This window comes from Propithecus coquereli, unplaced genomic scaffold (assembly GCF_000956105.1).
Source record: "Propithecus coquereli isolate 6110/MARCELLA unplaced genomic scaffold, Pcoq_1.0 Scaffold136, whole genome shotgun sequence".
Taxonomy (NCBI): domain Eukaryota; kingdom Metazoa; phylum Chordata; class Mammalia; order Primates; family Indriidae; genus Propithecus; species Propithecus coquereli.
Genome location: NW_012137858.1, coordinates 3,544,668 through 3,570,044, shown reverse-complemented (window position 1 = coordinate 3,570,044; position 25,377 = coordinate 3,544,668). Strand labels below are relative to the sequence as shown.

Here is a 25,377-nt window from a genome sequence, read left to right as displayed (position 1 = left end):
AGTTAATACCAATTCGATGGTGAGTACATGTGGTGCTTGTCTTTCCATTCTTGAGGAGATTATGAAATAATTCTTAAAGTATCCTCAAATCAGATTGAGTTCAAAGAGAGCAGAGAAGCTACTTACTTTATTTCTTAAAACCCCTGAGGCCTCACAGAATGCCTGGTACCCTAGCAGGAGCTCAGCCAATAGCCTGGGTGAAGCAGTAGCTTTGCCCTTCCGTGGGAGAGAGAGGCTTCCTTGGCTTCCCTGCTCTCACGTGCTTTCTTCTGGAATTTTTCAGACTTTGTAGCTTCATACACTAGCTTTTAATTATGTTTCAGTAATTTTTCTTACCCTTTTATATTGTAGAATCTGAGAGCATAGGTACGTGGTTTATGCCTGTTGTCTTGTGTAATTATACACAGCTTTGTTGCCTCCTTAGCAGCTCAATCCCACTGGAATCCTTTTTTATTTTACACCTAGAATATTATTCTTTGGCAGTCTCCTACCACTTTAGGGGTTGAATTCCTTTATAGCAATCTCTTTCAGATGAAGGAATCACACCCTTCTTTTCTCTAATCTTCCTTAAATTTGATTTCTTAGAGTCTAGGCCAGTATTTGTCAAAGCATTCTACTCTATCCACTGAGCCAGAATCACCTGGAGTTGCTTGTCAAAAATGCAGACCCAGACCTACTGACCAGGTGCACTGCAGACCAACTGAGTCAGAAACTGGTAGTGCCTCCAGGAATATGTGAGAGCTTGTTAACTCTCCCAGTGAGCCTTGGGCATGCCAGTTTGGGAACCTTTGTCCCCTAGGGTGTCTCATAGGTTGGTGTAGTGTAGTTCTCATCATTTCCATAGTACCACAGAGGTTCTGTTGCTCAGATGTGAGTCCAGAGTCTAGTCCCCTTATTGCTTCTCTACCTTCTAAGTGATGGAACTATATGTGCATTGTATCAAGAAAAAGTAGCCGCTCCTCTGCTTTTAGCAAAGCAAAGCTGCCAGCAGTTGTTTTGATGCTCATTACCCATCACAGCTATATGCTGCCCTGATCCTTGTTTTGATACATGTTAGGATATTATACTTTTTTGTTAGGCTCACAATGCCATTGCTCTAAGTGCAGCCTCATGGTTAAGTCTGCAGGCATTGAGCCCAACTGCCTGGGCTTGCATTTCAGCTCTGCTACTTACAACCTGAATTGCTTTGGGGAAGTTACTTAACCTTTCTGTGCCTCAGTTTCCTAATCTGAAAATAAAATAATAGTATTGAGCTCATAAAACTATTATGAGGATTAAAAAGGTAGACATATGTTAAGCACATATAAATAGGTTCTGGAATATAATAAATATTTAATATGTTGGTCCTATTATTATTATTACATTTTTCAGTAGCCTCCAGTCTTCTAACCTTTAGAAGAGAGGGAAAGGATCTCCCTTTCCATGCTCTGGACAGGATTTCTGTTAAAGGCAGGCATCCTGTTTCCTTGAATTGTCATTCTCCTCTACTAGGTAGGGGTCTTTCTGTTCCTGGGCAGAGCATCAGTGGCCTGGGCTGCCCCAAATGTACTCACTCTTTGAGGGCTCTCAACCACCTTTGGTCTGTGCTAGCACCATGGACATTTTTGCATATAAACATTTTTCATATCTTTTTTTTTTGAATAGCTTCAGTCCTGTTGTCCCAACTTTCCAAAGAACACAGCTCACTGTTTCAGTTGCTCTTGTCTCTGTTTTTACCAGTCACACACAATAGAATGTACTGCTTTGTTTTGATTAAAAGAGTGGCTTTCTTCCTTTGGAGAAATTACAAATGCGAGTGAGAGACCTCATGCTGTCAGGCCTGCACAATGCTTTTAATGCCCTTTAAAATCATCTGGAGAGTCACTTCAGATAACTTTTTTCCGAAATCATTGTGGTGTCAGAATTAAATGAGGAGGGCTTCCTTTGCTTTGCTTTGAGAATTCTATCATGGGCACAGAAATGAAGATTTCCCCCCACTCCTCTATTATAGCAGCTGTACCTAACTCTAAAGCATTGTCTAGGTTCTCTACTCAAATGTCAGTAATTGTGAATCAAACAGAGAGAATGGCACAATTTTTTTCAAAATAAGACTTGGGCTTTAGATACTAATCACAGATGATACTCTAATTCTGAATGCTGCCTTATAAAGACCTCCAAATATTCCTGGAGCTCTAAAAGCATTTCCGGGGTCAGATTAACAGTATTAGACATTCTGCCATAGTTCCTTCTTGGGTCACTTGATTTCTGGATGATTTCAAAGAAGAGAGCTTAATTTATGTTTACAGATCCTCAGGGTCTCAAAAAATGGCTCCACTGCTAAAGGGCAAAGCATACTGTTTTAGAAAATATGCTCTTTGGTGGTACATCTGTGAGCAAATTTTTATCCAATGACTATACAAACAGCATCCTAAAGAAGGGCATCATCCTAAATTCACCACTTTCTTCCCTGTGTGGCACTTTGCTGAAGTCCTTTTATATCTGAATAATTCCTCATGTATGAAGATGCTTCTCCAGTGGATGCTCTGGCAGTGGTTGTATGGATAACTGTCTCCTGGTTACTACTGTGTGCTGCCATAACCCTAGTTTTGAATGTACATCAGGGTCCCCCCCATTTCCAGGGACTCACAGTCTCTGTAGCAGGGGAACCCTTTCCCTAATATGTCTGTGCCTCCTGCCTTTCAGCAGCACTGAGTTTCCATGTTTTCCTCCACCTCAACTAAGTTCATGTCAACTTCTATGACTTTACCATCTGTGATAGTGAAAAAGGTGTCAGGCCTCAAGAAGAATGATGACAGTAATGGATTCTAAGGTACTGAATACAATTTTTGAGAAAATCCATATTCCATCATGATACTTAAAAAGAGACAGAGCAAGAGAGGGAGAGGAAAAGGGAAAAAATAAGCCTCTTCTTTACAGAAGAGTGTTGGCTAGTAAATGTAGGGGAATGATAGTATGTAAAAAGTACTATTTTGTAACTCTCTTTGTAATAACTGAATATCAATAAAGGCTAAAATCATTGGATGAAAGGTTGTTCGCAAACTGAATAATCACACAAACTCAAAGTATCCCACCATCGTTTACTTATTAATGACAAATGGAAAAATGTTCTCTTACAATAAAGAGGTCTGGCAGTCACCACCTTAACCAGGCAGCCAAGTTGTAGAATGGAGTGACATAATGTACTGCCTGGTTTAGTACAGTGGGAGAGGTACAACATCCCCTTTGCGGTATTCTTGTAGAATATTTGACCTGAATCTAGTCATGGCAATACAGTCGGATGAATCCAAACAACTGGTTTGGGTTCCTCAAAGGATTCAGTGTCATACAGAACAGAGGAAGGAAGGGGGGCAATTTGAGGGATGAGGGGAAGTGTGGGAGGTGAGATTGGGAGAACAAAGGGACGTAGCAAAAATACAATGCATAAACTTTGATTGCATTCTTAGTTTAAAAATCTATAAAAGTCATTTTCATTTGATTATGGACTGTAGGTTAGATGATGGTTGGTTTTCTTAGGTGTAATGGTGTTATAGTTATGTAGAATGTCCCTGTTTTGGGGAGATTCATGCTCAAGTATTTAGGCATGAAATGTCATGATGTCTATAAACTTGCGTGGTTTGGCAAAAGGGCAATATGTTGTATAGACTCACATATATAGAGGAGGAGTGGGTATGGCAAGCTGTTAATGGTTGCTGAATCTAGGTAAGGTGTATAGGGGTGTTTGTTGTACTGTTCTTTCCATTTGTCAGAGAAAAGATAAATGGAAAGTGACTCCATTTGTCAGCTAAAAATTTCAAAATAAAAAATATTTTAAAGGAGATGATAAAATACGATGTTTTCAAGATGGTCTAAGACAACTGGCTTGCTCTGGGTTGCTATTAGCTTTTAACTGTGATTAGCTAATATTAGCTAATATTAGCTTTTAACTGTGATTAATTATAATTGTGGTAATTACATAGTTGACACAATGTGATTGGATTCACACAAGGAGGTATTAATAATCTCATTGAATGGACAGAAACGGAGGTGTGTTGAGGTGGCATGACTTGACTAAGGCTGCTCGGCTGGTCAGATGCAGAGCCAGGACGAAAAGCCAGGCTTTCTATTTCAGTGCCTGCAGATCTCTACTGTGGCTTGTCTGGGTGCAGCCTGGAATCTTGTCATGCTTTGCCAGATATCCCTTCTCTGTAGAGTCTTAGAAAATTAATTGCCATGACCTTTCCTTCTCTTTGTGGAGTTCAGATGTGAACTAAGGCTGTCTCCTTTTTGAGACTGGTATGACCCGTCATCTAGAATATTTTAAAGTGGTGCAGCTAAATTCTGCTCACTCAGAGGGACATTTCAAGGTGACCTCTTGAGATTTAATGAAAAGCCAAAGTGACTCTAAAGGGGCATAAGAGTATAATGCATAGTTTTAGCATCAGCCCCACCGAGCTTTTCCAGCATCAAGTGAAGTGTTTAGTTTTCATTACATGAGCTCACAGTTGGTAAAGATTTGGGTAGGGGGAGAGCCAGACAGGTTCCACAAAAAGCAAAATCTCAAATACCACTAATAATGAAAAGAGAAGCCTTGCTTTCATTATTTTCTAATTAGGGAGTTGAACTTTATAGCTGAGAAAATAAGGCTTTCCTCTTTAAGTATAATACCCTTTTTCCAGCGGGGTGCTCTGCATGATCCTCTGCTTACGGAAGGGCCCATTCAGCTGAGAACAAGTGCCACACAAATGACTGATCATTCCCCTTCCAGATGAAGGGCCAAGAGTGAGGAAGGGGATGGAAGCCCAGTGCCCCACAGGCTCTCTGGGAGAGACAGATCTGCAATCCTCATGAACTTGAGACGGGGGGCAGTTACACCCTGCTGGCATGCACTATTCCTCTTAAAATCATAACCAATGTAAGTCAGTGGCCCTGTTATAAGAATACCATGCAGTTCTGTGCACACACGCTGAAATGTGATGTGTGAAAATGCATCTTGGTTACTCCTTGAGTCTGGTGGGGTAGCCTAGTCTTGTGAACTCCTAGTTCCCTATGGGTTATTCCAACATTTGTTTTCTTCGTGACCCTCCTCCATGTCTTCTGCCTTTTCATTCCTACTTTATGGTATTCACTTCACTGTACATTTGCCCGGGAGGAGTACCAATTGGTCCCAGATTATTTTTAGGTTTAGGTCAAAATCAAAGGGAGTCTTGGATATTTGTGATCTTTGAATAAAGGATATACTATTGAATGGTTTCTTCGTATTACTTTTTTCGTAGTTACCTCCAAGCCTACCCCCTTATCCTGGCACTTGAGGCCCTGCAATTCAGTGTCCCCTCCACCCCAGCAGTTATCTAAATATCCTTAAACAGGATGTTTCTCCCCAGTAGTAAGCCTGTTCTTCTGTCCATGGCCATACTTTTGTTCCTGCTGTCTCCTCAGTTGGATTACTTGCTCCCCTTGTCTCTGTATGTGGTACCACGTGATGGTTAAGAACCTGCCTCTGGAGCGAGAATGTCTGGGTCCACATCTCAGACTTGGATAGATACTTAACCTCTCAGTGCCTTGGTGTCCTCATCTCACAGTGGGGCTGACAGTTCCTACCCCATGAGGTTTCTGTGAGACTTAAATGAGTTTTAAAATGTACTTAAAACAGTGTAGACATTTAATAAGTGCTGTGTAAATATTAGCTGCTATTATCACATTTATCAGTGTTATGGATTCTGTGAGGTCCAATTCAAGTTTCAGCTCCACTGCTCAGCCTTCTCTGACTTCTCCAGCCCAAGAGGACTTCTCTCTTCTCTGAGATCTTATTTCTGTATACCACACACTTTCATAGTGAATATTTACTGGCTTGTATTATTCTTTCGTTATTTCATGTTTTTCCCCTCAATGAGATTATGAGCTTCTTAAGGATCTGAATCTTATCACAGATGTCTTTTGTAGTCTCAATATAGATATGGGAAGACCCCAAATCCTAAGGCATGTGGTACCTCCTCACTTAGAGTTTGTTTCCTGTTTCTGACAAGGAGACATGATGGATGAGTAGGTCCAGATCCATTATGCAATGGTGGGTTGAAATCACTTTATAAACAGCTGGCAAAGCCATGGTGTGTGAGGGAAGTGGCAGGAATAGAGACTGTCGAGAAAGTATTTCTAGGACCAACAGAGTCTCCTTCCCAGCATTCAGAAGTTGCAAGTAAAGAATTTGAGTTATTTTGAAATTATTTTTGGTTGCTTCTCTGTATTCTTTTGATTGCAATACCCTGAGCTGGAGCTACATGATCACAGCTTTCTAACATGACGATTACACATCTAAAATTATACCTACAAACAGTAAAAGTACTATACAAATGCAGTGTACAACTGATACCAATTTTTAGAATCCATTGATATAAAATAGAGTCCTCTGAGATTGTCTCTTCTCTTGCTTCACATCTATCTCTTCATTTCAGAGTCATTCCAATCCATTCTCTTTTTTTCTTTAAGGGTGAGCTCATTTATTGCCTCATCACAATTTTGCCCTGGGCTGTAACCAAAGCCGAAAGAGCAAAAGGGATATGGATGTGGGAGACAGAATTGAATAAGGGTCACTGGGCTTTAGGTGTGAAGAGATGAGACAGGATACTGCTTCTGAATGGTGGGGCGAAGGATGGGGCCCCACATGAAAATAGATGGCAGTGAAGGAAGTCAGGCAGGTGAAGAGAATGGGTTATTATAGTATAGTGCCACTTAAACCTTAATGTACATGTGAATCGCTTGGGATCTTGTGAAAATGCATACTCTGAGTCAGTAGGTCTGGGGTAGGCCCAAGACTTTGCATTTCTAATCAGCTCTCCAAAGATGCTGAAGGGTGCTGGTTCGTGGACCATACTTTGAATAGTTTTAGGAAACACTATGAAAGGGACAGGGCTTGTGAGCCTGGTAGCCTGATGAGTGTTAAATAAAAAGACACTATTTTAAGTATTAAGGGACAGAGGGAATAGGCATAGATGGTGTTGCTTCAGAAAGAAAGTGAGAGGGACCCAAGGGAAGGTGAAAAATCAGAAGGAGAGAGCAAGGTCCATTGATCAACTACTCTACCTTCTTGGAGTATATCCTTCCAAACTCTTCTCAGTTGAAATCTTGAAATTTTTGTGCTCTCTTTTAACTAGAGCAGCCATTTCCCTCCAGACTGTGTTTTCCCAGCCTCAGAACATGCCACAAATGCAGTGAAGAATTTCATCAGTTTGAAATTCGGTCACTGAAAATCCTTAGGGCTCATTTGATTAATTTTAAATTGAATTGGTTGGTTGGTTATTCTGTAAACCTATGGCCCAGCTTTGATCCCACACAACTCCTCCCACCCTTGGCATTTTAGGTCGAGAAGAATGTCACCGGTGAGTGAGGAATGTGGTGAAACATGAGAAAGAGCTCACCTCAAGCTAGAAGTGGGAATAGCAGGAGGCTGCATGGTAGAATGTGAATCTGGGAGCTTACTCACAGTGTTACGGATTCGTTATTCATCCCTTGAAAAGCATTTCCTGGTATGGTGGTTATGTGTAAGTTATCACAAATTTCCCTTGAGGAAAGAAATGAGAAATATTTACTTTCCAAATTTTAGCTGCAAATAGGAAAGTGTTATGCATGGCAATCAGCCTGGTACTTACAGAATGAAATTAAATTCAGAGGAGAAGATCTTCGTAACATCTGGAAGCTTTCGGATGCCTGTGTTACAGATGCTTCTGTGATTTGGGCCATGGTAGTGATGTGGGCAGAGAGTGGGTAAAAGTGATTGTCATTAAGGTGTAAAGATAAAAAGGGAGTAGAAAGGCACTTTGCAAATTCTATTTTTACATTAAATTAAAAAAATACTGAATTTGGCTTTACGTGTCACACTTTTAGCTGATGAAGACTGTTGGAATTTAAAAGCCCCTAATGTTATTGAGGAAGTTGCTCTAATGACACCTATTTAGAGATCTAGGGGCTGCAACCAAACTTTCAGGTTTTTTAAAATTTATATTTCCAAGCCATCTTTTCCTATGAAATTGATTGCATTTTCCTATTGTATTGTATTCTCTTTCCTTTTGATAATTAGTTTATTCCATGCTTTTGATAGTTCTAGAAAGCATCCCTTTACTTTGGAGCAGGTTTTAACTCAGACACTTCAGGAAGATTAATCTTATGTGAGAAATTCATATCCTTTATTATTAAAAAATCTTCCTTTATTCCTTCCTTTATTCCTTCCTTCTGAATTCCTTGCAATTCAGAAAGTTCTTCTTTGTATCTCATTGAAATTAGTAAACATTCTTTTGGTGTTTGGAGCTACTCAAGGTTCCTCTTCTTTTCCTTCCACATTTTATTTAACCTCCAAAGAGAAGAGAGGTTTAAATGATAGGTGAAATTGAAGAATATTTTTATTATAAGAATGGGATTCCTGGCCGGGCGCGGTGGCTCACGCCTGTAATCCTAGCACTCTGGGAGGCCGAGGCAGGTGGATCGCTTCAAGGTCGCTTCAAGGTTCGAGACCAGCCTGAGCAAGAGTGAGACCCCGTCTCTACTAAAAATAGAAAGAAATTATTTGGACAACTAAAAATATATAGAAAAAATTAGCCGGGCATGGTGGCGCATGCCTGTAGTCCCAGCTACTCGGGAGGCTGAGGCAGTAGGATTGCTTGAGTCCAGGAGTTTGAGGTTGCTGTGAGCTAGGCTGATGCCCCGGCACTCTACTCCAGGCAACAGAGTGAGACTCTGTCTCAAAAAAAAAAAAAAAAAAGAATGGGATTCCTTCAGAGTCCAGGCTTCTGGATTTCCTCCGACTGAGTTTTTAATTTACAAATCATGGGCTCCAGACAACTGATATGAGCTGCCTGTTACCTTGGCGACAATGAAACAAAGCCGGTTTCTCTTCTAGCTCTCCCTGTTTCTCTTCTTTTCCTGCAACCCCAGATTACACTGAATCTGTGCCTTGTCCATGGGTAGGGATAGCAGTGTAGGCTTAGACTGCAGTGTATGCTTGTGAAACTGCCCTTTACAGATTAATAATGGGGTGCAAGATGAGAACTGTGGTAAGGGCCTAAAACTCTGCAAAGGCACAGCCATAGCTAAAAATAATGATAATGACCAGCCACTGTCCCCTTGTTTGCTTTCTTATAATTGCTACTCAGAGTCACATAGCTGATAGTGATAAAGAATCTTAACTTTCCCCATATGTAACATTACCCTTGTGAAACCTAGGGCTAGTTTTTTTTATTTTTAATTTTTTTTTATTTCAGCATATTATGGGGCTAACAAACATATGAAAAATGCTAAACATCTCTAATCATCAGGGCTAGTTTTTTGAGATATCTTCCAGGCCCTGCAATCCGGTGGAATGGATGACCCACCCAGACCAGTGTGGCCCCTACTGTGGAACTGACTCAATTGGTATTGAGGCCCCCACTCAAGAATTGACCCAGCAAAGAAGACAATTTCTACACCCCTATGGTTCTGCCCCAAACTCAGCCAATTAGCGGACCCAATTGCCTAGGCTTTTGCCCTCCAAACTGCCTTTAAAAACCCTTTTTATCCAAATTTTCAGGGAGATGGATTTGATAAATTCTTCCCATTTCCTCACATGGTGCTTGCAATATTAAATCTTTTCTCTGTGTAAACTCTGCTGTCTCAGTGTATTGGCTTTCTCTTGAGCAGCGGGCATGGACGTGGTTGGGTAGTAACACTTGGGGGAATATCACAGTTTTGGATAAAAATGCTATTTAATAAAGACAGTGATTCTTAGATAATATAGGGCTGCAGTGGTCAAATTTGGCTTTGAGGTTTTCTTATGTTTGACCAAAGTTGTTGATGCTGCAGTATACTTTAGTGCCCTGTAGATTCCTTGGAGGTTTGGAAAAGCAAAACACCTGAGTTTGGAATTGTCCAGGGTTAGAGTTGCCAAAGGAGCTATTTCATTTCCAGTAGCAGTCCCTGTAGGAGGCCTTGGAGCAAAACTGATGACATGGAACACTAGAGAAAAGGCGTCCCTTCTCTCTTGCTCTGTTTTTCGTTTTCTGTGTGGTGGTGGTGGGGGTAAACTTTACATTCCCCAGGGAGTTTATGAAATTTAATTTATCAGAAAGAAGAGAGAGAGGATATCTGTGTTAGAAGGATTTAAATTTTTATGTGTGAATAGGGATGACTTAATATATGAGAAGATCCATAGTAACAAATTTGTAGATTGGATCAAATTTCATGAATTTTGGTATTGCCCGCAAGGCAATGACTCTGTTGGGCTGCAGTGGTAATGGCACTCAGTTTATGCCAACTGGTAGACTTGGTAAGATTTAAAGGGAAATAGAAAATAATTATTTAGTTTATATGGCACAGTGTCTACCTCAAGGCAGTACTTAAAAAGTTTTTATGTATGCAAATACCCATCCCCTCCTTCTTCCTCCCCTCCCCCTCCCCCCTGCCCAACATCCAGTTGCATACACAAAGAGTGCAATGCGCACCACCCGAAGGATGGATATATTTGAAACTCGGACTTGGCGGGGGGGTGGGGGGGCAAGAGCAACATACGTAACCTAAACATCTGTACCCCCATAATATGCTGAAATAAAAAAAAATTTTATTTAATGAATGAATGAACAAATGAGATAAACGAGATTGGTAATTTTCAACCAGTGATGGGGTCAAATCAGAATTGTCTTTTTCACTTTCACCTACTCTCTGTTCGCCGTAGAGATTCTGATTTATCCTTTTTAAAGCGTCATGGCCCCCCGTCCTCCATTCCTGCCATCAACTTGGAAAATCACTGCAAAGGGTGATATTCTTCTCACGTGTTTGGGACAGAGAAAATGTTGGGAATCATTGACACATATGAGAAAGCACCCAGTATGGTGGCCGACAAGAACTGCAGATTAAATTTAAATTAGAAGGCTGATGAGGAGTATGCAAATAGTGCTAGGTATGTTATTAAAAAAATCATCCCAACATTTTTATTGTTTTAATTTTCATCAGATGCCCATTTTCCCCTCCCCAATTGCTTAAAAAGTCAAATTCTTACAGGTATTTTAGCCGGGGAAGATTTGTAAATGCTCCAGGCTCAATGTATACCAGGTTTTTGGTGTTCTGGATGAGTCTGTAAGGAGAGAAGGAAAAACAAGCAGCAGTTTAATAAATGCGTATTGTTTAGAATGCATGAGACCATGATCACCAGAGGTTGCTGGCTGAAAATGGCATCAACAAAAGTAAGTGACTTTCACACGCTTCAGAGGAGCTCCTGGGACTTTGGGGATGGAAATGGCTTGGTGAGAGCCAGTTGGCTATTTCCAGGAAGCTCTGCTCTCAACCTTCTGAAGAGACAGGTATAAGCTTCATAGCTGGGGGTCTGTCTCTGTACCCCCCAGCCCCCAGCGTCCTCCATAAGAGCACCAGCATCCAGGGCTCCTGGCCAAATCCATCCTGCCCACTGTGGAGTCTGCTCACTGGGTGTGATGAGAGTCCACTCTCAGGAGAGATGAGCAAATTAACTACTCTCCCTTGTAGGCAAACTGGTCCTCTTTGTATTGGGCTGGCAACCACACTGACCAATTATCCAGATGGGCACCCAGCAGGGCAGAGGCCAGGGCTTAGGATTTGGGGAATTTTATGCCCATTCAACAGATAATTTGCTGTGTGGTGATGCCTAGCCTCCTAACTTCCTCGAGCTAGCATCTCACCTGTAAAATTGGTAAAATGATATTACATACTGTTCCTGCCTCACAGGTTAGTAGGTTTTGAGTGATAGACTAAGTAGAAATAATACAAAGCAGGGTTTTGTAAATACGAAAGTACAGCCATATATCACAGTGGCGTTATTGCCGTTCTCCCCAGCTCCCACTGCCCTGGTGACTATGACAGTTTAAGAAGTAGCCAAAATTGCTGAGTCCTGTCTACTTTGGATTCAATAAATGGCCAGTAAATACCTTTGGCTTTCTTAACCCAGACAACAAACACCTGAGGAAATGTTAATTACTTGTTCTATAGAGAAAATATAGTATGTTGATTAGGAACATGGGCTCTGGAGTCAGCTTGGTTTTTCATTCTGATTTTACTAATTGTATGAACTTGGATATATCACTTAAAGTTCTCTGTGTCTCAGTTTCCTCATAGGGTGGTTTTTGAGGAGTAAATATTATATAATACATGTGTCTGGTCGCAGTAAGGCCTCAACCTTTTCATATTCAGCTAATTATCATTACTGTGTTAACAATAATTTATGACAGTTGCTGAAACTGGGAAGTTGAATGATTTGTCTCTGGTCGCATAGCTGAGAAGTAGTGGATGTGACCTGGTTTTTCTGACTCCAAGTTCAGGGCTTGTTCTGCTGTTCTACGGTTACCCACACTGATGCCTGTTTCCATCTTTTAGATCCTTTTGATTCTTCAGATATGAGTGATATTTTGTGGTAATTATTTTTGCAACTGAGTCCAGCAGTCATAGGCCATATAGGGCAATATGTGGGTGAGATGGAAGGGACTTTTATCTCTTAAAGATCTGTTGGGCCAGGTGTGGTGGCATGCGCCTCTAGTCCCAGCTACTCAGGAGGCTGAGGTGGGAGAACTGCTTGAGCCCAGGAATTCGAGTTTAGCTTGGGCAACATAGTGAGGCACTGTCTTTACAAAAAATACAAATTAAAAGAAAATCTTATGGGGTCTGACCTTCGATGACTCATTCATTAATCCAGTCAATAAACGTTTATTGAGCACCTACATATGACAAGCACTGCTGTAGGTGCTGGAGATAGAGCTATGAACAAAGCAAAAAGAGCCTACGTGGAGCTAGCAGCCTAGTCTCAGGCCTTCTTTGGGAATCCATAAACTTTCCCTTGGAGTGCTTTATTTTCCTTTCTGTTGATAAATGTTGCTTTGCATCACAGGAAGCTTTATTTATCATTAGCTGTCCTGGTGGTTCTCAATATAAGCTGTGCTTCAGCATTACCTAGGAAGTCTGTTCAACTGCAGATTTCCAGGTCTGGGATAGGACTGTTATCTACAATTGTAATGAACCCCACATGTGATTCTGCTTCTCAGCCAAGTGCAGACTGTAAATATACAAGTTTAGTGCACTTAAATACCCACTGTTTTTGGATTTCTCTGTAATTGTTTGGTGAGTTAGTCTCACTCCCCTAGCTACACTGTCATCTCTCGGTGGACATTTATATTTTACCTCCTCTGTATTCCAGGAGCACTTGGCCCTGTACTGGACACATGGCAGGTACTCATATACTTATCAATTAATTATTCTCTTTAGATAATTATTCACTGGACTATTTATAGAGAGGCCTTGTGATGTAGTGGAATATGCAGGAATTTCGAAGAAAGACGGGCCGGGGTTGAATCCCAGCCCTGCCATCGTCTGAAGTGTCACATTGGTTAAGTTATTGCACCTCTCCAAGCCTCCATTCCTCCCCCCAGCACGGACGAAAGGAATAATTACCCCACTCTGCAGGGTAGCTCTGAGGATTAAACGACAAAACATAGACGAAACGCCAAGCTCAAGAGCACAAAAATATTTGATACTAATACTTTTCCCCTTCTCTTACTTTTGAAACTCCTAAGCATGTAAAGTTTGATACTCTTTTAGAAGCTCAGGTTTGGACCACACAAGGCAGCAGTAAGGGCCTGGTTTAGAAGTCATGTGACCTGATTTCTGGTTTCAGCTCTGGCACTCATTGACTGTGTGATGTCACTCAAGTCAGTTAACCTCTTTGGGTCAAAAGTTCATCATCTGGAAACTGAATTAAGTCAATCTTTTCCCATCCATTTTGTGAATTGGGAGAATACAATAATTTGGCAAGGATCCTTTTCAAAAGTTCATTCTAAAATATCACAATAACAACAATAAAACACAATGAACCCAGCATACACATGCCCAATATAGGGCTTTTTTTACATGGTAAGTACTCAAGAAGCACTTACTGAATGGATGAATATGCCAAAATAACCCCCAATGAATCAATTCGTGATCTCTAAGCTCTTTTCTGAATTTTCCCACTACCCCAAGTACCCCGTACCCTCCCTTCTATAAGGCAAGAGCTACTTGGCAGGACTTCATAATGTCAATTTTAATTTCCAACTTTGTGTTGTGATGTTTCAGAGTTTATACAACTCCCACGGAGAAGCAGTTGTCACCATGGCAACCTTTAGGCCACTGCAGTGAGAAAAATTAGCGCCTACCCAGACCTAGTAATTGCTGTAGTCTTTTCCTCTTGGATTCCTAGCAGTGGATGCTTGAATACGAATACCAAGTGGGCTCCAGCCAGCGAGGGTAATAGTGTACAGCAATAAACTGTCTATTAGCTGATGCTTACATTTCAGACAAATTGAGGAGGTTGTCAAAGGCATTAGCTTCTATCCTTTCCAGGGAATCACTCTGAGAGATTTCACTGGGGGAGAGAAGGGGGAAAAAAAAGAAACATGAAAGAAATGACTGCATCTGAATGATAATGAGCTGTGTCTGTGACCCAACAACTGGGGACTCCACCGTGTCCCTCTGAAAAAGGACAGCGATGCGCAAGTTGTCTTCACATCATAAAGTGCTAACATCCCCCTTTAGAAGCACTGATGGGTGTCTACAACCCAGGTGCAGTTGAAATGCAAGTTTCAGTAATCCCTGTTTACATGACAGGTTTTCTCTTTTTTATCTGTGACTCAGAGGAACAGATTGTTAGAGGTGGATAGGCCCTTTGAGAAAACCTAGTCAGATTTCCTTGTTTTACAGCTCTGGAAATTGAGGCCCAGAGAGACGAGGCAAATAATACTTATAAGAAGATTCAAGACTAGGATCAGGATGTCTGGGGTCCCAATTCCATCACTCCAGTGAGGCTTTAATTTAGGTTGAATTGTTTCATAACTCTTAACACTTGTTTTCCCAAAATCCTGTTCCAAGGCTATTGCAAGGTAGTCAACTCCTGCACATGGTGTCCATCATGGATTGTAATTATCTATTCCCTTGACTGTTTTTCTCACTATGTGAACAAATTTGAGGACAAGGAGTATATTCCATTCACTTCTGAATCCCTGGTAGCTTCATGTTGCTTGGCACAAAGTTAGAGTACAAATGAATGAATGAATGAGTCAATGAACTAATGAATAAATTGATTTTCTAAAAAGACACAAAAATAAAGGAATCCACTTTGTCATATACTATCCCCAAGTATTTAGGTCAGTGTTACCCTAAAATCCCAACATAAGCTACCATTTCCTGCCAGCTGAGAAAAAAAATCTGAAATTCACAAATTGTCCATTTTGCGTGTTTCTAAGGTTAGCACTCACTGAAGACTTCACACTTGATGACAGCATTAGCCCACAGAAAGGCAGGGCCTAAGGCAGTTAATGGCTTTGCAGAACAACACAATAATGGATTGTTCTTGGGCTGATTCATCTTATTTCTACCTAATGGTTTGCTTATTTAACTGTGGCTGCTTTTCTCAGTAGGAGGTCTTAGTGCATTAAAAGTTATCAAAACTCAACATTCAAACTTGAGAGCAAAAGAGTATGGATTAGGTTCAAGCAAACTGACATGTCTGTAACCTGCAGTGAATTTCCTATAATATTCACTAATTCTTGAAGAATTATTTTTAATATTCTCGTTGCTCGATAATACAGCAGTAGGGGTTCCCCAAGGAGCTAAAATTGACAGTATAGTATCTTCTGCAGAGATGCAAATCTGCTTTGAAAGTGCAGTGGATTGTTAAGAGATGCCCTGTGGGAACTAAATGGCATTGAGGTCCTTTGACTGAGGTTAACATTAAGAACGATACTGGAATACTGGGTTCTGGAGAGTGCTCTCTCTTCTTATGGGATCTAGAAGCAGAAACCCAGGGACAAATGATTCAAGTTACATCTGACACACGTGACATCACACTACATTATCAGGTTGCTTTATGCTTTTGATAAATGCCTTTCATCAATACAGCTACAAAAACTGTGTTTTTTGTCATATACTTATTATATTTTAGAAACAAAGATTCTCTTCTGATGCACAATAAACTTCCAACACATTTTCTTCGATGTGGGTGTTATCTAAAAATGAAACACAAGGGAATAGCTGCTCCAGCAGAAGGAGAATTTTTATGCTTGGAATCTATCTACTTTTCTGCTTAAAAAGCATATCATCACTTATCAAAATGCATTCAGTTCTTTGAAGCAAGGTTAATTATCTGGATTTTAATGACTCTTGAAAATTCTACCTTTTCTTCAAAGGTCCCTAGATATTATTTTTATTCTAAAGATAAAAATATTAGGATTTTCTAAACATAATTTATCTCCTAGAAAAATTATCTCCTTTCAACTGTGTTTCCTGTTAGAAAAAATTTATTATTCCAATTATGAATGTCTTTTGATGTGCAGTAACTTACTTACATTTTTACGACCTCATTAAGTCCTCTGAAAGCTTGAGATGGGATTACTTTGACAGGGAGATAGGTGAGTGATCTAGAAAAGAAAAAAGGAAAGCCAAGAGTTTAAAATTTAAAATTGGGTGTCTCTTAAATTCATGAACAAAGTGTGTGTGTGTGTGTGTGTGTGTGTGTGTGTGTGTGTGTGTGTGTGGGAGAGAGAGAGAGAGAGAGAGAGAGAGAGAGAGAGAAAGAGAGAGAGAGAGAAACTACAGAGTTCCCAACAACTGGATTCATTTTGCGAATTCTAACTTACATCAGTGAAGCGATATGCCATTCTTGGTCTTTATCAAAGAGTGTGTAATTTTGTGGTTAAGACCATGAATGTTGGGATAGGATACACCTGGAATCAAATCCCCACTGTCCTACCACCTAGCTATGTGATTCTGAGCATGTTATTTAAGCCCTCTGTTTCAGTTTCTTTGTTTATATAATTGGAATAATAATTCCTATTTCACAGGGTTGTTGCGATTAATCAAGGTAACCCATGTAAAGGACAGGACTTGACACCAAGTGAATGTATAATTTTATATTTATACGATATTATATATAAATAGTTCTAGAGTAGTCCTATAGGCTTGGTTGGGAGGATTGACAAGAAGCTATCTTGAGTGGAGGGGAGAAACGAATGATGAAAATACAATTGAAAACCACGCAGGCAGGAGAAAGGAGATTCACTCAGAACATGCCTCTGTCTTGACCTATACTATCTTCCCCAGCAAGCCTATTTCAATATTATCCCAGCCAGATACTTTGATCCCATGGTTAACTCACATGGCATCTCATGTCATTTGGGGGGAATGTCCGTGAGAGCATTTCCTTCAGGCACTCATACCCACAGGAACAATCTAAGTATTCTTAAAATTGAGATAAAAGCTATGCAGGATTTAAGAGTTGAGAAAAGAGTGACATTCAGCAATAGCAACACCAGTACAGGATGATGTATGAATGCTAAAGGAACCTGAGGTTAAGATAAGGAGAAAGCATCTGCAAGGTGGGGAATATTCAACCACTTACATCATTTACTGAGCATCTACAGTGGTTCAAGGTTTTGGGCTAAGGTCTGGCAGAGGGGAAGTGAATGGACCAGGGCATTTCAAGTAAGAAGTGAATATCAGGAATATGAGAGATTCCTGAGAGATGCTGCCTTGTTTTTCATGTCTATGCAGCAGAAATTGCCTTAGCTATGAGGAAAGAACACCTCCATAACGAACAGATTTCAATCAGTGAGATGTCTTACAGTCCCAGAAGGAAATTGCTGCTAATGTAGACTACTGTATGAGTTATGCCCACCCCCTGTAACCTTATTTTATCTGCTCAACAATAGTATGAGGTGAATATTTCCCTCAGATAGAAGAAATTGGGTCACGAAGAGATTAAGTAACCTGAACAACGTGACAACTAAGGAGACTGACTCCCAATGCCCTTTCCACTGTGCAATACTGGCCAAAGCATGTGATTCCCCATCCATTCTCTCTTGGTGAGCAAGGAGAAGGGACAGGTGTTGTAACCCTGTTTTTCTTGAGAGGAAGCATGTTGCATTCTCTCTAATCCTCCTGCAAAGCAGTTTACCAGCAGTTCCTCCACAGGAGCAAAGTAGAGGAATTTCAGAAATTTCATTTCACGAAATGCTTTTATTCATCAGTTTCTTAGAAGTGATGCAACATAGAGGAAGTAATCCAGACTTGATCCTCTGATTCTCTTCCTGAAGACGGTCCCACCAAGCACATCGTTCAGCACCCAAACTCATTTAACAGAGGATCCAAGAAGAACCGGGATAGTAAGGGGAGAAATCTTCTTGCCATGGCATGGTTACTTCCTATATTTCTTCTGGAATCATGTCTGCTTGGCTTCCTGATTAAAAACACAGTTTTATTGCTCTCTGCACTGCCAAGCCAATAAATTTCCAGAAGAGAAAGCTGTATTCCACTGTACCCCATGCAACATCAATAAAACTGACAGCCAAACTCTGATTCCAGAATCTTTATTGCTGGGGATAATGCAGTGCAGAACATATTTTGGAGAGTGTTTACATAAAAGCTTCAACCAAACCCTTCAGAGCTGTTTATTCATGCAAATGGAGCCCGGAAGCTGGAACCTCTCAGCAGGCAGCCTCCTCCTCCAAATGGGAGCATGGTGTGGCTCCCAGAGGAGCAGTTTGGTTCAGATTTTGACTAGGGAGGTTGCCTGAGCTTTTGATTGATGCAGGAAGGAGGGATGAGGAGCAAAGGTCTGACAGAAGCACGAGAAGCTGTACATCATGCTCTGGCAGTCCCCAGTGACTGTGGAACAGCCCTCGTCCAAGATGAAATTTTGCAGAGTTGATGTTGATGCTGCAGAGCAGGAAAGGCAACAGTAATGAGAGTACAAACAGAGTTCCCACCCTAAAAGAGACACCGAGTGAACAGCAGGTGACTCCGTGGATGCACCTGGGTCAAGAAAGCGGACCGGGGGCCAGAGAATGGGGAGAGAAGTGGGGTGAGTCAGGTGCACTGTGCTTTTCACAACAGATGTGTTTCCATGAAGCAACACGGAGAATGTCATTCTATGAATCCAAAACCATTTTTCCCACTGACTTATGTTTTTATTTCAGAGATGTCACATCTTTGTTTCTGATTCTTTTTCAATTGGCAGCAGTTCATAAGCATTCAAGTGTCTACCTCCCAGATTTAAATTCATTCACGTGGTCTGTGATTTGTTAGTAACCATTTGAAAGTACTTCCTTTGAAGGTGTCCCCTTTTCTGATGGATGTGTCTATGATTCTTTCTATGATGCCAGAAACATTTAGCGATGTGAGTAATTGTCTAAATAACCCTGCAATTCCACTCCTGTATACGTGGGAGAGAAATTTCTCAAACTAATACTTAAGGGAAACTGTACAAGAATTTTCTTCACAGCATTGTGTCATTAAGGGGTTGGAGGCAACCTGAGTGCCCATTACTGGGTGAGGGAGTAGGTAAAATGTGCATAGCACACATCTAATGGAGTATGAGCATGTAGAAGCAAGAGTGTAAAGGCACACAGAGCAGCATGGGTAGATCTTAAAGTCATGGGGTTGAGAGAAACAAGTCAGAAATTACTGAGATATGTAAAATAGTATTTGCAGAATTAAAATACATGCACATCAAATATTAGACATTTTAAAAGAAAACACATGAGCATACATTAGAATTGTTATCTAAGGTGAGTTGAGAGGAAAAGAAATGGGAGAAAGGGATAAAATAAATAAATAAATAAATAAAAACAGAGAGGGATTTTGAATGGGCCAATGATGATATTACTTGAATGATGAAATATGATCAACTTAATCTTCTGTACCTGACAGACAAATGGAAAAGAAGAAAGTTTTATTTTGATGTTTTGACTGCCTGCCTCCCTGCCTCCCTGCCTCCCTGCCTTCCTGCCTTCCTGCCTTCCTCCCTTCCTCCTTGCTTTTTTTGAAGTTAGGCATACATGTATTGCAAGAATTTTGTGAACTTCAGGAACTCCTGTGGAAAAGTCTAGTCAGTATCATTTGCGATAGAGCAGAAGCTGAGGAGAACTGGGAAAAAAAGAGATCTAAGGCAAGGACGGTGCAGCAGCTCTGCTGTCTAGTGTCCAAAAAAAGAGAATGAAAGCTATGCATAAATCAAAGAAAAATAAAGGAAGGATAGAGCCCTTTCTGTCTCAGCGAAAGAGGATGACACTCCCAAACCATGCGTCTCAGATGGGTGGTGAAGAATTAGGGTTCCTGGGCAAACATGAGGTTTCACTTGCAGGGTGGAGAGTTCTCTCGTGAAAAGGGAGATGGCTGTGGAAGAATATGGCTATGGAACCATGCAGCTACTTATATTTATTACATTTTCATGGTCCTTTTTATGGTTTTAAACTTTGATTTTAAAATAAATCAATGATGCAACACAGGTGGTACCTGGATTATAGCCAAACCCTACCTTGTCCAAGTGCCTTTGTCACAGAGGTTGGAAAAATTACTTAGATTGGGTGACAAAGGCTGCCTTAGGTTCATCAGCTCTGGAACATCCTTCTACTCACTAATCCCGTTTGCAGATCCCCAGCCCTTCTAGTTGTGGCTTAAAGTTGAAATAGAAGCAGTCTCTTCACCCATTAGGATTGGAGTTAATTCATTCACCCTAGTCCTGAAATCTTGTGATTGCTCATGACTCTGGCAAAGCCTTGTGCATTGTCTAATGCACCTGTACTGCCTACCCACATGCTGTGTTGGTGCTTGTTTTTGCCTCGATTCCTTATCCTGTGGCCTATTTGGTTTCCCAAGAGTCCATCTAGCAGTGGAGCCCTCCTACTTCCTGCCTTCCCTTCCTCCAAATCACCAGATCCTGATCCCACTTCTCTACTCCTTAGGGGATACTGCTCCCCAGAATAGTTCCTGGGTGCTATCTGGTTGGGATCAACCTAGTATCTCTTACTGCTGGGTTCTGACCTTCAATCTGGGCTCCCAGGCACAGATGGGACCCTGTGCTGGGACTACTTTGTGCAGTTGGGTTAGTTCCTATAGTGGATGCTGTGTGGGTCACCAAAACCACCCTTTAGGACTGAGGCATCCATTACCTCAGCTGATGGGAGAGTGGATAGGTGAAGATCTCAGCTGACTTTCTCTCCTGGAAGTATGCTGTCAGACTAAGATTGCTATTTCACCCAAGATTATGTCCTCCCTCCTGGACAGCCCTCATCCAGTGAGTGGACAATGCATAGAATAAAGGCTTAGCCCCCTTGCTTCAAGGTGAGCCTACTCAGAAGAACCATCCTATCTCTAGAGCTCCTTCCTATTAACTTTTTTACCTAGGCCCCTGACTTGATCCCCTTCCCAGCCAATTCCAATTGCCAAGCTCCCAGTGCTTGTGTCAGAGTCCAGCAACAGGGAAAAATTTACAGAGAAGTAAAGAACATTCAGATAAATCCAGTTACCTTAAAGAAGATAATGTCATTTTATTATGTCCTTCCTCATTGCTTCTAATGTCTCTTGGGTACTCAGGGATGGGGCTGGGGCCCCTCTTCTTTTTTTCTTTTGAGTTTAATAACACAGACGACCTTGGAAGGAGCCAGTTTGTCCAGTTCATTGTCTTGTTAACTAACCCTTAAAGTAATGTTAGCTGGAGAGCTTCAGTCAGGAGGGCTCTAGTGTGTCCTTCAAGGAAATTGAAGATTTGGAAATCATTGCTTATAAAAACCTATCAATTGGAAGACATTTGCATTATCAAAACATTCTTTGTTCTATAGAAGGATTTGCTGGGGAGTTCCTTTAAATTGCAAACTCTCTGGCTGAGGAGAGAGGTGGCTCATGCCTATAATCCTAGCACTCTAGGAGGCTTGAGGCCAGGAGTTCTAGACCAGCCTGAGCAAGAGTGAGACCCTGTCTCTAAATAGAAAAATTAGCCCAGTGTGGTGGCACGTGCCTGTAGTCCCAGCTACTCGAAAGGCTGAGGTAGGAGGATTGCTTGAGCCCAGGAGTTTGAGGTTGCTGTGAGCTAGGATGACCCCACTGCACTCTAGCTGGGGTGACAGAGCGAGATGCTGTCTTAAATAAATAAATACATATGTGCATAAATAAATAGTAAACTCTCTAGGTGAATGGAAAATACAGTGTAATTGACTCTTTTTTAAAAGATAGGCATTACATAAAGCAAATTATAACTGTGAGTTCTTTACCTTCCCTTGATTTTTCAGAGCTTGAGTGTAAGATGATTTCTAGGGCAGGACTGCCTTCTGAGGCCACAGGCTGAGCAGGGCCACAGGGAGAGGAGACCTAGAGAAGAAATCCAGTATCCGTCTGGAGTCTCCAAAGCCTGGGTAGGGTCTTTGGATACACTGCTAAAGCTTTTTTCCCTTTCCTTCTGCCCAACACATGGCAGAAGTGAAATATTCATTACCTTCTAATTGTTTTAAAAATGTCATCTATATTGTTGATTTAGGAAAGCTACAAATATCCATCCATTTTGCACAGATGATTAGTTTATTGCTAGAGCTATACCCTGAATTTTAACAGAGGAAGGGGAAAAAGAGAGAAATCAGACATGGTCAAAGCTTTTTTGCCTAATGAAATTGTCGAAACTGGAGGGGGGTTATTTAATTATTTAAATTCAAAGGAATGTTAATTTTTTTATTTATCAATTAAGATCTTGTTCTACATTTAACAGAAACTTAAGAATTTTTGTGTTCTTTTGAAAGTTGCTCAGTAATTATAATAAACTTGCTTTCATCTTGGAATGAAATAAAAATAGCCTTTCTCTTTTCAAGTGATTTTAAATCTTTGAGCTTTCAAAGGCATAGATCTATGTGGTATCTTCATTACAGGGAGTGTCTTCATTTATTGGCCTATTGTCTTCAGCATTTACCTAGAGGGAGCTGAGGCTTCAGTGTTAACTGAAATATGAAGTCAGTTATAGATGGAAATCCAAAAATATTAAGCTTTACATCAGAAAATTTTGGAATGCTCCTTAAAAATACATCCAAGTGGTTGAGATTATTTCACTACTCCCTGCACTTATTGTATTAGGTTCAAGGAGTCAGAATGAAAGGGCTGCTTATAAGTTGTTTGGTCCAACTCCTCACTTTATAGGAGAAGACTCTTAAGTCAGGAAAGATGAAATGACTTCCCTGGATCCACATGGCAATTCAGAGGCAGATCTGGACTAAAACATATGTCTCTTCATTCCTTCTCCAGTGCTGTGTCTTCTACCAGTTGAATCACATCAGTACCGTTCATCTGGGGGTTTATAGACTCACTCTACTGCATGATCCTCTGTTTTTCACGTGAAAACTTAGTCTCTGAAGAGAGCCATCACCTTCTTGAGGGCGTGTGCTCAGACTTCAACTTCAGGACGCAGCTCAAATCCCTGTTCCTCCTTGAAGCTTTGGAGCCTACCAGAGTGGTTTTTCTCTGTTTCCTCTGCCCTCCTCTGCACTTAATGACTACATTATTTTTTTCCTTCACTATTATTTGAGAATTTACCAGGTGGCCTGTATGACCATTTCCTCTCTTCTACCATTGAACACCCAATCTCTGGTGGATTCTGCATTCACACTGTCTCTGGCTTTCTGCCTCTTTATTCCTTACCCACTGCCATTCTTGGCCATTCTTTTCTCCATTTTTGACTATTCTGGAGTCCCCTACTTGGTTTCCCCTTATTCCATCCTGGCTTTCCCTTGCCCAGTCTAGACTACTCTTCTTGACAACTTTCACTATGTCACTCAAATATCTTCCGGGCCTCCCATTGGCCAATCCAACTATCTACAAATGTCTCAGCCTTGCATTCAAGCCTCAATCTTCATCTGCCAGTCATAGCACCCACTCTTCCAATACACTAAACTTGCACTGTCCCATGTGGCAGCTGATGGCCACATGTGGTCACTGAGCCATTGAAATGTGTCCAGTCTTAATTGAGTTGAACTGTAAGTATAAAATTCATATCAGGTTTTGAAGACTTGGTAAGAAAAAAGAATGTACAATATCTCATTAATAATTTTTGTATTGATTACATGTTAAAGTGATACTATTTGTACATATTAGATTAAATGAAATAGTTTATTAAAGTTAATTTCACTTTTAAAAAACTTTTTAAATGTGGCTACTGTAAAATTTAAAATCACTCATGTGACTTACATTATATTTCCACTGAATAGCACCTCCCTAGACAAATCAGACTATTTGTGCTTCCTGAACTTGCCTCACACTTTCCTGCCTTCACTCACACTGTTTCTACCATCTGGCACATCTCCACCCTTCTCTGTTGGTCAAATATCTACGCTTGGTTAAAGGTCCATCTTAGGTACTACATACTTTATAGATCATGTCTTCATCACCAATTACACTTGCTTTCTCTCTTGAAGCAGCAGAGTGTGGTAGTTAAGAGTGCAGATTACAGAGCCAGACTGCCTGTGTTCAAATCAAAGTTTTATTCCACATCTCTAAAATGTGTGTAATCTATAAAATCTATAGATTTTTTTAGATTACATATGAAAATGTTTACATAATACTAATAGAACATCCAGCACAAGAAAAGAACTCAATATGTAGTTTTAATTCCCAGCTGCTCACTGTGAAACCTTCAGACTACCTGTGCTATACCTAATGACAACTGTACTTCCTTGGCAGGGGGTAGGGATGGGTGGGTTCATTACTTTGGAATTGATTCTTCTGTTTGTCATGGGTCACCCTTAAGTCGTAACATGCCTATGACTTGTCCCTGACTCTTGACTCTCCAGTGATTATACATAGGCCTGAAAGGGAGGGTAAACACTAAATACACCCACTTGGTACCTTTCTTTTGAGCTCCACCTCTCATAGGCCTCACCCGATAGACTTTTAAAGCAATGATTGAAAAAAAAAACCCTTCTATTAAATATTTCAACTCCAGGAAGCCACTCTGCAGAGTTTTCGTTTGAGCATTTATTTTAAAAAATTCAGTCAATTGCAACTGTGCCATTGGAAAGTGCAATTTGAGGGACTCTCCTCCAAGACAGCCATTCCAGAACACCCAATAAGCTGCAAGGAATTTATGACTTATCACGTGAACCAAGATGTTAAGAAGATTCCTTGGATAATAGATTTTCAAAGTTATTTATGCAACAACAAATTTAAAAATATAAAGCCTCAGAGGAAAATGGTAAACATATCTAAGCCCTTACTCAAAACCCATTTAAAGTTTGCTAAAGAAACAAAGCGAAATAACCCAATCTCCACCTCCTAAACTAAAATTCTTCTAGCAGTAATATAACATGACAAGAATAACTCTGGTAAATAAAACTACATGTTGAATTCTCCCCAGGGAATGTCTGCATCGTCTGTAATGATTTCTCAAAAATATTTTTCAGACGCAGAGAATATTATGTTGTCAGGGCAGTGACACTGCAGATATGCTTCAGGAAGCTCTTTCATTATAAGCTTCTCTCTCCTGACACTTAAAAACTTTTTTTTTTTTTGAGTGTAAAAGATGGATTGCAACTATATATCACACACTTTTAATTAATCTAAGAATGGGTTTTAAGA

General features: G+C 40.6%; 1 protein-coding gene across 1 annotated transcript in view; it reads right to left on the bottom strand.

The window, feature by feature from the left end:
• LHCGR (luteinizing hormone/choriogonadotropin receptor) overlaps window positions 1-25,377 on the bottom strand; it is a 55,265-nt gene that overhangs the window by 21,578 nt on the left and 8,310 nt on the right. The window contains exons 2-6 of the mRNA XM_012638871.1: window positions 16,338-16,409; window positions 14,285-14,359; window positions 10,997-11,071; window positions 7,623-7,697; window positions 7,457-7,534 (exon numbers count right to left, since the gene is read on the bottom strand). Of these exons, the coding sequence (XP_012494325.1) occupies window positions 7,457-7,534; window positions 7,623-7,697; window positions 10,997-11,071; window positions 14,285-14,359; window positions 16,338-16,409 (375 nt within the window). The remainder of the gene's footprint in view (window positions 1-7,456; window positions 7,535-7,622; window positions 7,698-10,996; window positions 11,072-14,284; window positions 14,360-16,337; window positions 16,410-25,377) is intronic.